We start from the raw sequence: 13,329 nt of genomic DNA on the forward strand, positions 1-13,329 counted from the left end.
CACAGGCGGTTTAGCCCTGATCGTTGTCTGTCAGGCAGCATTAGTCTGAATCACAGGCGGTTTAGCCCTGATCGTTGTCTGTCAGGCAGCATCAGTCTGAATCACAGGCGGTTTAACCCTGATCGTTGTCTGTCAGGCAGCATCAGTCTGAATCACAGGCGGTTTAACCCTGATCGTTGTCTGTCAGGCAGCATTAGTCTGAATCACAGGCGGTTTAACCCTGATCGTTGTCTGTCAGGCAGCATTAGTCTGAATCACAGGTGGTTTAACCCTGATCCTTGTCTGTCAGGCAGCATTAGTCTGAATCACAGGCGGTTTAACCCTGATCGTTGTCTGTCAGGCGCAGCTCTTACTGTTTCAGATCTTTGGTCGTTCGAGTCTTTTTCCTTCGAGGCGACGGCTCTGGATTTCGCTTCTCGACACATTTCACACTTTTCAATCGTGACAATGATAAAAACAAACAAAAAATAATGTATGAAATGATAAAACATGTCATGTCACGTCACATGTAACGTCACATGTCATATGTCACATGTCACGTCACACGTCACATGTCATGTCACGTCACATGTAACGTCACATGTCACATGTTGAGGAAAACAACACAATATGTAAAATAGCATTAGCATTAGCATGCTAATGAGCTAAAACAGCTCCGCCTCAGTCTGGAGTGACCTCTGTAAATCCACTGACCCTCCTGACCACAGGAACACAGTTCTGGACAGACGGAGGCTTTAGGGGCGTGGCAGAAGAGACACGTCCACAGTGAACATGCAGCTTATGCCCTCCAGAGGACAGTAGAGTCACTTATGTCCTCCAGAGGACAGTAGAGTCACTTATGTCCTCCAGAGGACAGTAGAGTCACTTATGTCCTCCAGAGGGCAGTAGAGTCACTTATGTCCTCCAGAGGACAGTAGAGTCACTTATGTCCTCCAGAGGACAGTAGAGTCACGTATGTCCTCCAGAGGGCAGTAGAGTCACTTATGTCCTCCAGAGGGCAGTAGAGACACTTATGTCCTCCAGAGGGCAGTAGAGTCACTTATGTCCTCCAGAGGACAGTAGAGTCACTTATGTCCTCCAGAGGACAGTAGAGTGACTTATGTCCTCCAGAGGACAGTAGAGTCACTTATGTCCTCCAGAGGGCAGTAGAGTCACTTATGTCCTCCAGAGGACAGTAGAGTGACTTATGTCCTCCAGAGGACAGTAGAGTCACTTATGTCCTCCAGAGGACAGTAGAGTCACTTATGTCCTCCAGAGGACAGTAGAGTGACTTATGTCCTCCAGAGGACAGTAGAGTCACTTATGTCCTCCAGAGGACAGTAGAGTCACTTATGTCCTCCAGAGGACAGTAGAGTCACTTATGTCCTCCAGAGGACAGTAGAGTCACTTATGTCCCCCATGTGTGTACAAGAGGCCTGCAGGGGGCGCACTCCCTGCACCTGCAGCAGGACTGAGGAGTGGAGCAGTTTGTAACTCACATTGTGGGCGTTTTGGAGGAGAAACCCGGCGACACGGCGTTGTAAAGATTGTCTATGTCCCCGCCTCCTTCCGGGGTCTCGGCCAATGGGGGAGCAGCACCGGGGTCGGGGGCGGAGTCTGTGTTTGCATACAGCAGCTCCATCTGAGTGGCCGTTCTTCTCCGAGCCTGAAAGAGAAAGAGAACGTCTGAGGACAAGAGAACGTCTGAGGAACAAGAGAACGTCTAAGGAACAAGAGAACGTCTGAAGAACAAGAGAATGTCTGAGGAACAAGAGAACGTCTGAGGAACAAGAGAACATCTGAGGAACAAGAGAACATCTGAGGAACAAGAGAACATCTGAGGAATGAGAGAACGTCTGAGGAACAAGAGAACGTCTGAAGAACAAGAGAACGTCTGAGGAACAAGAGAACATCTGAGGAATGAGAGAACGTCTGAGGAACAAGAGAACGTCTGAGGAACAAGAGAACATCTGAGGAACAAGAGAACATCTGAGGAACAAGAGAACATCTGAGGAATGAGAGAACGTCTGAGGAACAAGAGAACGTCTGAAGAACAAGAGAACGTCTGAGGAACAAGAGAACATCTGAGGAATGAGAGAACGTCTGAGGAACATGAGAACGTCTGAGGACAAGAGAACGTCTGAGGAACAAGAGAACGTCTGAGGAACAAGAGAACGTCTAAGGAACAAGAGAACGTCTGAAGAACAAGAGAATGTCTTAGGAACAAGAGAACGTCTGAAGAACAAGAGAACGTCTGAGGAACAAGAGAACGTCTGAGGAACAAGAGAACATCTGAGGAACAAGAGAACGTCTGAAGAACAAGAGAACGTCTGAGGAACAAGAGAACGTCTGAGGAACAAGAGAACGTCTGAAGAACAAGAGAACGTCTGAGGAACAAGAGAACATCTGAGGAATGAGAGAACGTCTGAGGAACAAGAGAACATCTGAGGAACAAGAGAACGTCTGAAGAACAAGAGAACGTCTGAGGAACAAGAGAACATCTGAGGAATGAGAGAACGTCTGAGGAACAAGAGAACATCTGAGGAACAAGAGAACGTCTGAAGAACAAGAGAACGTCTGAGGAACAAGAGAACATCTGAGGAATGAGAGAACGTCTGAGGAACAAGAGAACGTCTGAGGACAAGAGAACGTCTGAGAACAAGAGAACGTCTGAGGAACAGGAGAACGTCTGAGGAACAAGAGAACGTCTGAGGAACAAGAGAACGTCACGTCTGAGGAACAAGAGAACGTCTGAAGAACAAGAGAACGTCTGAGGAACAAGAGAACATCTGAGGAACAAGAGAACGTCTGAAGAACAAGAGAACGTCTGAGGAACAAGAGAACATCTGAGGAATGAGAGAACGTCTGAGGAACAAGAGAACGTCTGAGGAACAAGAGAACATCTGAGGAACAAGAGAACGTCTGAGGAACAAGAGAACATCTGAGGAACGAGAGAACGTCTGAGGAACAAGAGAACGTCTGAGGAACAAGAGAACATCTGAGGAACAAGAGAACGTCTGAGGAACAAGAGAACGTCTGAGGAACAAGAGAACGTCTGAAGAATGAGAGAACGTCTGAGGAACGACAGGACGTCTGAGGACAAGAGAACGTCTGAGGACAAGAGAACGTCTGAGGAACAAGAGAACGTCTGAAGAATGAGAGAACGTCTGAGGAACGACAGGACGTCTGAGGACAAGAGAACGTCTGAGGACAAGAGAATGTCTGAGGAACGAGAGAACATCTGAGGAAAGAGAGAACGTCTGAGGACAAGAGAATGTCTGAGGAACAAGAGAACGTCTGAGGAAAGAGAGAACGTCTGAGGACAAGAGAATGTCTGAGGAACGAGAGAACGTCTGAGGAAAGAGAGAACGTCTGAGGACAAGAGAACGTCTGAGGATAGAGAACGTCTGAGGAAAGAGAGAACGTCTGAGGACAAGAGAACGTCTGAGGAACAAGAGAACGTCTGAGGACAAGAGAACGTCTGAGGAACGAGAGAACGTCTGAGGAACAAGAGAACGTCTGAGGAACAAGAGAATGTCTGAGGAATGAGAGAACGTCTGAGGAACGAGAGAACGTCTGAGGAATGAGAGGACGTCTGAGGAACAAGAGAACGTCTGAGAAATGAGAGAACGTCTGAGGAACGAGAGAACGTCTCAGGAACTAGAGAACGTCTGAGGACAAGAGAACGTCTGAGGAACAAGAGAACGTCTGAGAAATGAGAGGACGTCTGAGGAACGAGAGAACGTCTCAGGAACTAGAGAACGTCTGAGGAACAAGAGAACATCTGAGGAACAAGAGAACGTCTGAGGAACAAGAGAACGTCTGAAGAATGAGAGAACGTCTGAGGAACGACAGGACGTCTGAGGACAAGAGAACGTCTGAGGACAAGAGAATGTCTGAGGAACGAGAGAACATCTGAGGAAAGAGAGAACGTCTGAGGACAAGAGAATGTCTGAGGAACAAGAGAACGTCTGAGGAAAGAGAGAACGTCTGAGGACAAGAGAATGTCTGAGGAACGAGAGAACGTCTGAGGAAAGAGAGAACGTCTGAGGACAAGAGAACGTCTGAGGATAGAGAACGTCTGAGGAAAGAGAGAACGTCTGAGGACAAGAGAACGTCTGAGGAACAAGAGAACGTCTGAGGACAAGAGAACGTCTGAGGAACGAGAGAACGTCTGAGGAACAAGAGAACGTCTGAGGAACAAGAGAATGTCTGAGGAATGAGAGAACGTCTGAGGAACGAGAGAACGTCTGAGGAATGAGAGGACGTCTGAGGAACAAGAGAACGTCTGAGAAATGAGAGAACGTCTGAGGAACGAGAGAACGTCTCAGGAACTAGAGAACGTCTGAGGACAAGAGAACGTCTGAGGAACAAGAGAACGTCTGAGAAATGAGAGGACGTCTGAGGAACGAGAGAACGTCTCAGGAACTAGAGAACGTCTGAGGACAAGAGAACGTCTGAGGAACGAGAGAACGTCTGAGGAACAAGAGAACGTCTGAGGAACAAGAGAACGTCTGAGAAATGAGAGGACGTCTGAGGAACGAGAGAACGTCTGAGGACAAGAGAACGTCTGAGGAACAAGAGAACGTCTGAGGAACAAGAGAACGTCTGAGGAACAAGAGAACGTCTAAGGAATGAGAGAACGTTCAAATCATCCTGACTTTACCTTGTTTCTGCTTCTGCTTTCACCACCGAGTCTCATCAGATCTGACGCCAACGGACTGAAAACAAGCAACGATTAAACCAGGACTAAACCAGGACTAAACCAGTTCTAAACCAGGACTAAACCAGGACTAAACCAGGACTAAACCAGGACTAAACAAGGACTGAACCAGGACTAAACCAGGACTAAACCAGTTCTAAACCAGGACTAAACCAGGACTAAACCAGGACTAAACCAGGACTAAACCAGGACTAAACCAGGACTAAACAAGGACTGAACCAGGACTAAACCAGGACTAAACAAGGACAAAACCAGGACTAAACCAGGACTAAACCAGGACTAAACAAGGACTAAACCAGGACTAAACCAGGACTAAACCAGGACTAAACAAGGACTGAACCAGGACTAAACCAGGACTAAACCAGGACTAAACCAGGACTAAACAAGGACTGAACCAGGACTAAACAAGGACAAAACCAGGACTAAACCAGTTCTAAACCAGGACTAAACCAGGACTAAACAAGGACTAAACCAGGACTAAACCAGGACTAAACCAGGACTGAACCAGGTCTAAACCAGGACTAAACCAGGACTAAACCAGGACTAAACCAGGTCTAAACCAGGACTAAACCAGGACTAAACCAGGACTAAACCAGGACTAAACCAGGACTAAACCAGGTCTAAACCAGGACTGAACCAGGTCTAAACCAGGTCTAAACCAGGACTGAACCAGGACTAAACCAGGACTAAACCAGGTCTAAACCAGGACTGAACCAGGTCTAAACCAGGTCTAAACCAGGACTAAACCAGGACTAAACCAGGACTAAACCAGGACTAAACCAGGTCTAAACCAGGACTGAACCAGGACTAAACCAGGACTAAACCAGGTCTAAACCAGGACTGAACCAGGACTGAACCAGGACTAAACCAGGACTAAACCAGGTCTAAACCAGGACTGAACCAGGTCTAAACCAGGTCTAAACCAGGACTAAACCAGGACTAAACCAGGACTAAACCAGGACTAAACCAGGACTGAACCAGGACTAAACCAGGACTAAACCAGGACTAAACCAGGACTAAACAAGGACTGAACCAGGACTAAACAAGGACTGAACCAGGACTAAACCAGGACTAAACAAGGACAAAACCAGGACTAAACCAGTTCTAAACCAGGACTAAACCAGGACTAAACCAGGACTAAACAAGGACTAAACCAGGACTAAACCAGGACTAAACCAGGACTAAACAAGGACTGAACCAGGACTAAACCAGGACTAAACCAGGACTAAACCAGGACTAAACAAGGACTGAACCAGGACTAAACCAGGACTAAACAAGGACAAAACCAGGACTAAACCAGTTCTAAACCAGGACTAAACCAGGACTAAACCAGGACTAAACAAGGACTAAACCAGGACTAAACCAGGACTAAACCAGGACTGAACCAGGTCTAAACCAGGACTAAACCAGGACTAAACCAGGACTAAACCAGGACTAAACCAGGACTAAACCAGGACTAAACCAGGTCTAAACCAGGACTGAACCAGGTCTAAACCAGGTCTAAACCAGGACTGAACCAGGACTAAACCAGGACTAAACCAGGTCTAAACCAGGACTGAACCAGGTCTAAACCAGGTCTAAACCAGGACTGAACCAGGACTAAACCAGGACTAAACCAGGACTAAACCAGGTCTAAACCAGGACTGAACCAGGTCTAAACCAGGTCTAAACCAGGACTAAACCAGGACTAAACCAGGACTAAACCAGGACTAAACCAGGTCTAAACCAGGACTGAACCAGGACTAAACCAGGACTAAACCAGGACTAAACCAGGACTGAACCAGGACTAAACCAGGACTAAACCAGGACTGAACCAGGTCTTACTTCCCCTCGGCTGAAGGACTGTTTGAAGACTCGTCGCTGCTGCTGTCGTCTCCATTCTCTGTGAAAATAAAACCAAACGTTATTCTTTTGAGAGGTTTCAGAGGGGGCGGGGCCGGCTTCAGAGGGGGCGGGGCCGGCTTCAGGTGCAACACAGGACGAAGGTCAAAGGTGGAGCTTCTGACAGAAGCAGGGTCCAGCCGCTCTTTAGCCGTTCTATAGCCGCTCTAAAGCCGCTCTAAAGCCGCTCTAAAGCCGCTCTAAAGCCGTTCCAAAGCCGCTCCAAAGCCGTTCCAAAGCCGCTCCAAAGCCGTTCCAAAGCTGCTCTATAGCCGCTCTAAAGCCGTTCTAAAGCCGTTCTATAGCCGATCTAAAGCCGTTCTATAGCCGCTCTAAAGCCGCTCTAAAGCCGCTCTAAAGCCGCTCTAAAGCCACTCTAAAGCAGGACTAAAGCAGGACTAAAGCCGCTCAACAGCCACTCTAAAGCCACTCTAAAGCCACTCTAAAGCAGGAGCCGCTCTAAAGCCGTTCTAAAGCCGTTCTAAAGCCGCTCTAAAGCCGCTCTAAAGCCGTTCCAAAGCCGCTCCAAAGCCGTTCCAAAGCTGCTCTAAAGCCGCTCTAAAGCCGCTCTAAAGCCGTTCTAAAGCCGTTCTAAAGCCGTTCTATAGCCGCTCTAAAGCCGTTCTATAGCCGCTCTAAAGCCGCTCTAAAGCCGCTCTAAAGCCGCTCTAAAGCCGCTCTAAAGCCGCTCTAAAGCAGGACTAAAGCAGGACTAAAGCCGCTCAACAGCCACTCTAAAGCCACTCTAAAGCAGGAGCCGCTCTAAAGCCGTTCTAAAGCCGTTCTAAAGCCGCTCTAAAGCCGCTCCAAAGCCGCTCCAAAGCCGCTCTAAAGCCGTTCCAAAGCCGCTCCAAAGCTGCTCTATAGCCGCTCTAAAGCCGCTCTAAAGCCGTTCTAAAGCCGTTCTATAGCCGCTCTAAAGCCGTTCTATAGCCGCTCTAAAGCCGCTCTAAAGCCGCTCTAAAGCCGCTCTAAAGCCGCTCTAAAGCCGCTCTAAAGCCGCTCTAAAGCAGGACTAAAGCAGGACTAAAGCCGCTCAACAGCCACTCTAAAGCCACTCTAAAGCAGGAGCCGCTCTAAAGCCGTTCTAAAGCCGTTCTAAAGCCGCTCTAAAGCCGCTCTAAAGCCGTTCCAAAGCCGCTCCAAAGCCGTTCCAAAGCTGCTCTAAAGCCGCTCTAAAGCCGCTCTAAAGCCGTTCTAAAGCCGTTCTAAAGCCGTTCTATAGCCGCTCTAAAGCCATTCTATAGCCGCTCTAAAGCCACTCTAAAGCCGCTCTAAAGCAGGACTAAAGCAGGACTAAAGCCGCTCAACAGCCACTCTAAAGCCACTCTAAAGCAGGAGCCGCTCTAAAGCCGTTCTAAAGCCGCTCTAAAGCCGCTCAAAAGCCGCTCCAAAGCCGCTCTAAAGCTGTTCCAAGGTGCTCTAAAGCCGCTCTAAAGCCGCTCTAAAGCCGTTCTAAAGCCGTTCTGAAGCCGTTCTAAAGCCGTTCTAAAGCCGTTCTAAAGCCGCTCTAAAGCCGCTCTAAAGCCGTTCTAAAGCCGTTCTAAAGCTGTTCTAAAGCCGCTCTAAAGCAGGACTAAAGCAGGACTAAAGCCGCTCAACAGCCACTCTAAAGCCACTCTAAAGCAGGACTAAAGCAGGACTAAAGCCGCTCTAAAGCAGGACTAAAGCAGGACTAAAGCCGCTCAACAGCCACTCTAAAGCCACTCTAAAGCAGGACTAAAGCAGGACTAAAGCCGCTCAACAGCCACTCTAAAGCCACTCTAAAGCAGGAGCCGCTCTAAAGCCGTTCTAAAGCCGTTCTAAAGCCGCTCTAAAGCCGCTCTAAAGCCGCTCCAAAGCCGCTCCAAAGCCGCTCTAAAGCCGTTCCAAAGCCGCTCCAAAGCCGTTCCAAAGCTGCTCTAAAGCCGCTCTAAAGCCGGTCTAAAGCCGTTCTGAAGCCGCTCTAAAGCCGTTCTAAAGCTGTTCTAAAGCCGCTCTAAAGCCGCTCTAAAGCCACTCCCGGGGGCCTCACCGTGCAGCGCTGTCCCCAGCAGAGCCTCCAGTTCCGGGTTGAGCTCAGCTTTCTCCTTCAACATGTGGAACAGCAGCTGGTTCTGAGTGGCACTGGTCACTTCAGTCTGATGGAGGCGGCCCTCCACCTCCATCAGCTGAGCCTCCCGCTGCGCCGCCTGCAGGCCCTGACCGCACCACACAGGTCACACAGAGGTCAGTGACCGCACCACACAGGTCACACAGAGGTCAGTGACCGCACCACACAGGTCACACAGAGGTCAGTGACCGCACCACACAGGTCACACAGAGGTCAGTGACCGCACCACACAGGTCACACAGAGGTCAGCCAGAGGTCAGTGACCGCACCACACAGGTCACACAGAGGTCAGTGACCGCACCACACAGGTCACACAGAGGTCAGCCAGAGGTCAGTGACCGCACCACACAGGTCACACAGAGGTCAGCCAGAGGTCAGTGACCGCACCACACAGGTCACACAGAGGTCAGTGACCGCACCACACAGGTCACACAGAGGTCAGCCAGAGGTCAGTGACCGCACCACACAGGTCACACAGAGGTCAGTGACCGCACCACACAGGTCACACAGAGGTCAGCCAGAGGTCAGTGACCGCACCACACAGGTCACACAGAGGTCAGTGACCGCACCACACAGGTCACACAGAGGTCAGCCAGAGGTCAGTGACCGCACCACACAGGTCACACAGAGGTCAGTGACCGCACCACACAGGTCACACAGAGGTCAGCCAGAGGTCAGTGACCGCACCACACAGGTCACACAGAGGTCAGCCAGAGGTCAGTGACCGCACCACACAGGTCACACAGAGGTCAGTGACCGCACCACACAGGTCGAACAGAGGTCAGTGACCGCACCACACAGGTCACACAGAGGTCAGTGACCGCACCACACAGGTCACACAGAGGTCAGTGACCGCACCACACAGGTCACACAGAGGTCAGCCAGAGGTCAGTGACCGCACCACACAGGTCACACAGAGGTCAGTGACCGCACCACACAGGTCAGCCAGAGGTCAGCCAGAGGTCAGTGACCACACCACACAGGTCACACAGAGGTCAGTGACCGCACCACACAGGTCACACAGAGGTCAGCCAGAGGTCAGTGACCGCACCACACAGGTCACACAGAGGTCAGTGACCGCACCACACAGGTCACACAAAGGTCACACAGAGGTCAGTGACCGCACCACACAGGTCACACAAAGGTCAGTGACCGCACCACACACACAGAGGTCAGTGACCGCACCACACACGCAGAGGTCAGTGACCGCACCACACAGGTCACACAGAGGTCAGACAGAGGTCAGTGACCGCACCACACACAGGTCAGAGAGGTCAGTGACCGCACCACACAGGTCACACAGAGGTCAGCCAGAGGTCAGCCAGAGGTCAGTGACCGCACCACAGAGGTCAGACAGAGGTCAGTGAACGCACCACCAGAGGTCAGCCAGAGGTCAGTGAACGTGCCACCAGAGGTCAGCCAGAGGTCAGTGAACGCACCACCAGGGGTCAGCCAGAGGTCAGCCAGAGGTCAGTGACCGCACCACACAGGTCACACAAAGGTCAGCCAGAGGTCAGTGACCGCACCACACAGGTCACACAGAGGTCAGACAGAGGTCAGTGACCGCACCACACAGGTCACACAGAGGTCAGCCAGAGGTCAGACAGAGGTCAGTGACCGCACCACACAGGTCACACAGAGGTCAGCCAGAGGTCAGCCAGAGGTCAGTGACCGCAACACAGAGGTCAGACAAAGGTCAGTGAACGCACCACCAGAGGTCAGACAGTGGTCAGTGAACGTGCCACCAGAGGTCAGCCAGAGGTCAGTAAACGTGCCACCAGAGGTCAGCCAGAGGTCAGTGAACGCACCACCAGAGGTCAGTGAGAGGTCAGTGAACGCACCCCCAGAGGTCAGCCAGAGGTCAGTGAACGCGCCACCAGAGGTCAGCCAGAGGTCAATGAAGGCACCCCCAGAGGTCAGCCAGAGGTCAGCCAGAGGTCAGTGAACGCACCACCAGAGGTCAGCCAGAGGTCAGTGAACGCACCCCTGGAGGTCAGCCAGAGGTCAGTGAATGCGCCACCAGAGGTCAGCGAGAGGTCAGTGAGAGGTCAGGGTCACGTTTAAAGGCCAATAACGATACAAATAACGCATAATATTAGTCCTTTAGTAAAACCACAGGAGAACATATCGATTCAGTCAATTTTGTTGACCAAAGATCTGACCACGTCTTTAAGAACACCATGTGACACTGTGGGCGTGCATGGGCGTGGCCTTTGCAGAAGAGGCGGGACTCGTACCTTGGAGACGGCCATGTTCATGAAGTGGTCGAGGAGGAAACGAGCCTCAGGTAAAGAACAGGAGCTGATCAGAGCCGAGATGTCTGCAGTGTCTGTGTCCTCCTGAAGCACACGGAGATACAGGACCGGGTCAGGACCAGGTCAGGACCAGGTCAGAACCAGGTCAGGACCAGGTCAGGACCGGGTCAGAACCGGGTCAGGACCGGGTCAGGACCAGGTCAGGACCGGGTCAGAACCAGGTCAGAACCAGGTCAGGACCAGGTCAGGACCGGGTCAGGACCAGGTCAGAACCAGGTCAGGACCAGGTCAGGACCGGGTCAGAACCGGGTCAGGACCGGGTCAGGACCGGGTCAGGACCAGGTCAGGACCGGGTCAGAACCAGGTCAGGACCAGGTCAGGACCGGGTCAGGACCAGGTCAGAACCAGGTCAGAACCGGGTCAGGACCAGGTCAGGACCGGGTCAGAACCGGGTCAGGACCGGGTCAGGACCAGGTCAGAACCAGGTCAGGACCGGGTCAGGACCAGGTCAGGACCGGGTCAGGACCAGGTCTAAAGCGGGTCTGTACCTTGGCCTCCTCCATCTGCATGATGTTGGCCTGACAGTCGGAGATGCTGTCGTTGATGTAGTCGATGTTTGCGTTCAGAGCCTCGACTTCCTCCGTCAGTGGAACCAGAGACTTCTGCAGGTCCTGGGTCTGGACCAGGTCCTGGGTCTGGACCAGGTCCTGGGTCTGGACCAGATCTGGGGTCTGGACCAGATCTGGGGTCTTAGAGTCCAGACCAGGGCCCTTGAGCAAACGATCTCTGCGGCGCAAAACCTTTTCCTTCCTCCGAGTCAAGTCCTCACGTTGCTACAAGGAGGAAAACAAAAAGATAAAAAGCACAATTAAACCAGGACTAAACCAGGACTAAACCAGGACTAAACCAGGACTAAACCAGGTCTAAACCAGGACTAAACCAGGACTAAACCAGGTCTAAACCAGGACTAAACCAGGTCTAAACCAGGACTAAACCAGGACTAAACCAGGTCTAAACCAGGACTAAACCAGGACTAAACCAGGTCTAAACCAGGTCTAAACCAGGACTAAACCAGGACTAAACCAGGTCTAAACCAGGACTAAACCAGGACTAAACCAGGTCTAAACCAGGACTAAACCAGGACTAAACTAGGTCTAAACCAGGTCTAAACCAGGACTAAACTAGGTCTAAACCAGGACTAAACCAGGACTAAACCAGGACTAAACAAGGTCTAAACCAGGACTAAAGCAGGTCTCACCTTGAGCATGCGGTTCATGTCAGATTCCATGTTGGAGATGGTCATCTTCTGCAGAATCACGTCTGAGATTCTTCTCTCCAAATTCTGCCATTTGGTCCGAGCGACTCGGCTGAAGCTCAGACCTCGATACGAGAACCTGAGAGAGAAAGAGTCAGATGCTGTCATGTGTCTGAGCACAGCGCCCCCTGGAGGACACGCCCCCTGGAGGACACGCCCCCTGGAGGACACGCCCCCTGGAGGACGCTCTCTCATGTGACACGCCCCCTGTGACACGCCCCCTGGAGGATGCTCTCTCATGTGACACGCCCCCTGGAGGACGCTCTCATGTGACACGCCCCCTGGAGGACGCTCTCCCATGTGACACGCCCCCTGGAGGACACGCCCCCTGGAGGACACGCCCCCTGGAGGACGCTCTCATGTGACACGCCCCCTGGAGGACATGCCCCCTGGAGGACACGCCCCCTGGAGGACGCTCTCACATGTGACACGCCCCCTGGAGGACACGCCCCCTGGAGGACACGCCCCCTGGAGGACACGCCCCCTGGAGGACGCTCTCTCATGTGACACGCCCCCTGTGACACGCCCCCTGGAGGATGCTCTCTCATGTGACACGCCCCCTGGAGGACGCTCTCATGTGACACGCCCCCTGGAGGACACGCCCCCTGGAGGACGCTCTCCCATGTGACACGCCCCCTGGAGGACACGCCCCCTGGAGGACACGCCCCCTGGAGGACGCTCTCATGTGACACGCCCCCTGGAGGACATGCCCCCTGGAGGACACGCCCCCTGGAGGACGCTCTCACATGTGACACGCCCCCTGGAGGACACGCCCCCTGGAGGACACGCCCCCTGGAGGACGCTCTCTCATGTGACACGCCCCCTGTGACACGCCCCCTGGAGGATGCTCTCTCATGTTACACGCCCCCTGGAGGACGCTCTCATGTGACACGCCCCCTGGAGGACGCTCTCCCATGTAACACGCCCCCTGGAGGACACGCCCCCTGGAGGACACGCCCCCTGGAGGACGCTCTCTCATGTGACACGCCCCCTGTGACACGCCCCCTGGAGGATGCTCTCTCATGTGACACGCCCCCTGGAGGACGCTCTCATGTGACACGCCCCCTGGAGGACGCTCTCCCAT

At 52.3% G+C, this 13,329-nt stretch overlaps 1 protein-coding gene across 1 annotated transcript in view; it reads right to left on the reverse strand.

The window, feature by feature from the left end:
* Positions 1-13,329, reverse strand: part of LOC140369889 (kinesin-like protein KIF21A) — a 72,621-nt gene that overhangs the window by 13,126 nt on the left and 46,166 nt on the right. The window contains exons 20-26 of the mRNA XM_072456987.1: positions 12,189-12,324; positions 11,479-11,763; positions 10,913-11,014; positions 8,598-8,763; positions 6,527-6,584; positions 4,646-4,700; positions 1,479-1,645 (exon numbers count right to left, since the gene is read on the reverse strand). Of these exons, the coding sequence (XP_072313088.1) occupies positions 1,479-1,645; positions 4,646-4,700; positions 6,527-6,584; positions 8,598-8,763; positions 10,913-11,014; positions 11,479-11,763; positions 12,189-12,324 (969 nt within the window). The remainder of the gene's footprint in view (positions 1-1,478; positions 1,646-4,645; positions 4,701-6,526; positions 6,585-8,597; positions 8,764-10,912; positions 11,015-11,478; positions 11,764-12,188; positions 12,325-13,329) is intronic.

Source organism: Eucyclogobius newberryi, unplaced genomic scaffold (assembly GCF_026437365.1).
Source record: "Eucyclogobius newberryi isolate DKJ021-1_F unplaced genomic scaffold, fEucNew1.0.hap1 SCAF_203, whole genome shotgun sequence".
NCBI lineage: Eukaryota > Metazoa > Chordata > Actinopteri > Gobiiformes > Gobiidae > Eucyclogobius > Eucyclogobius newberryi.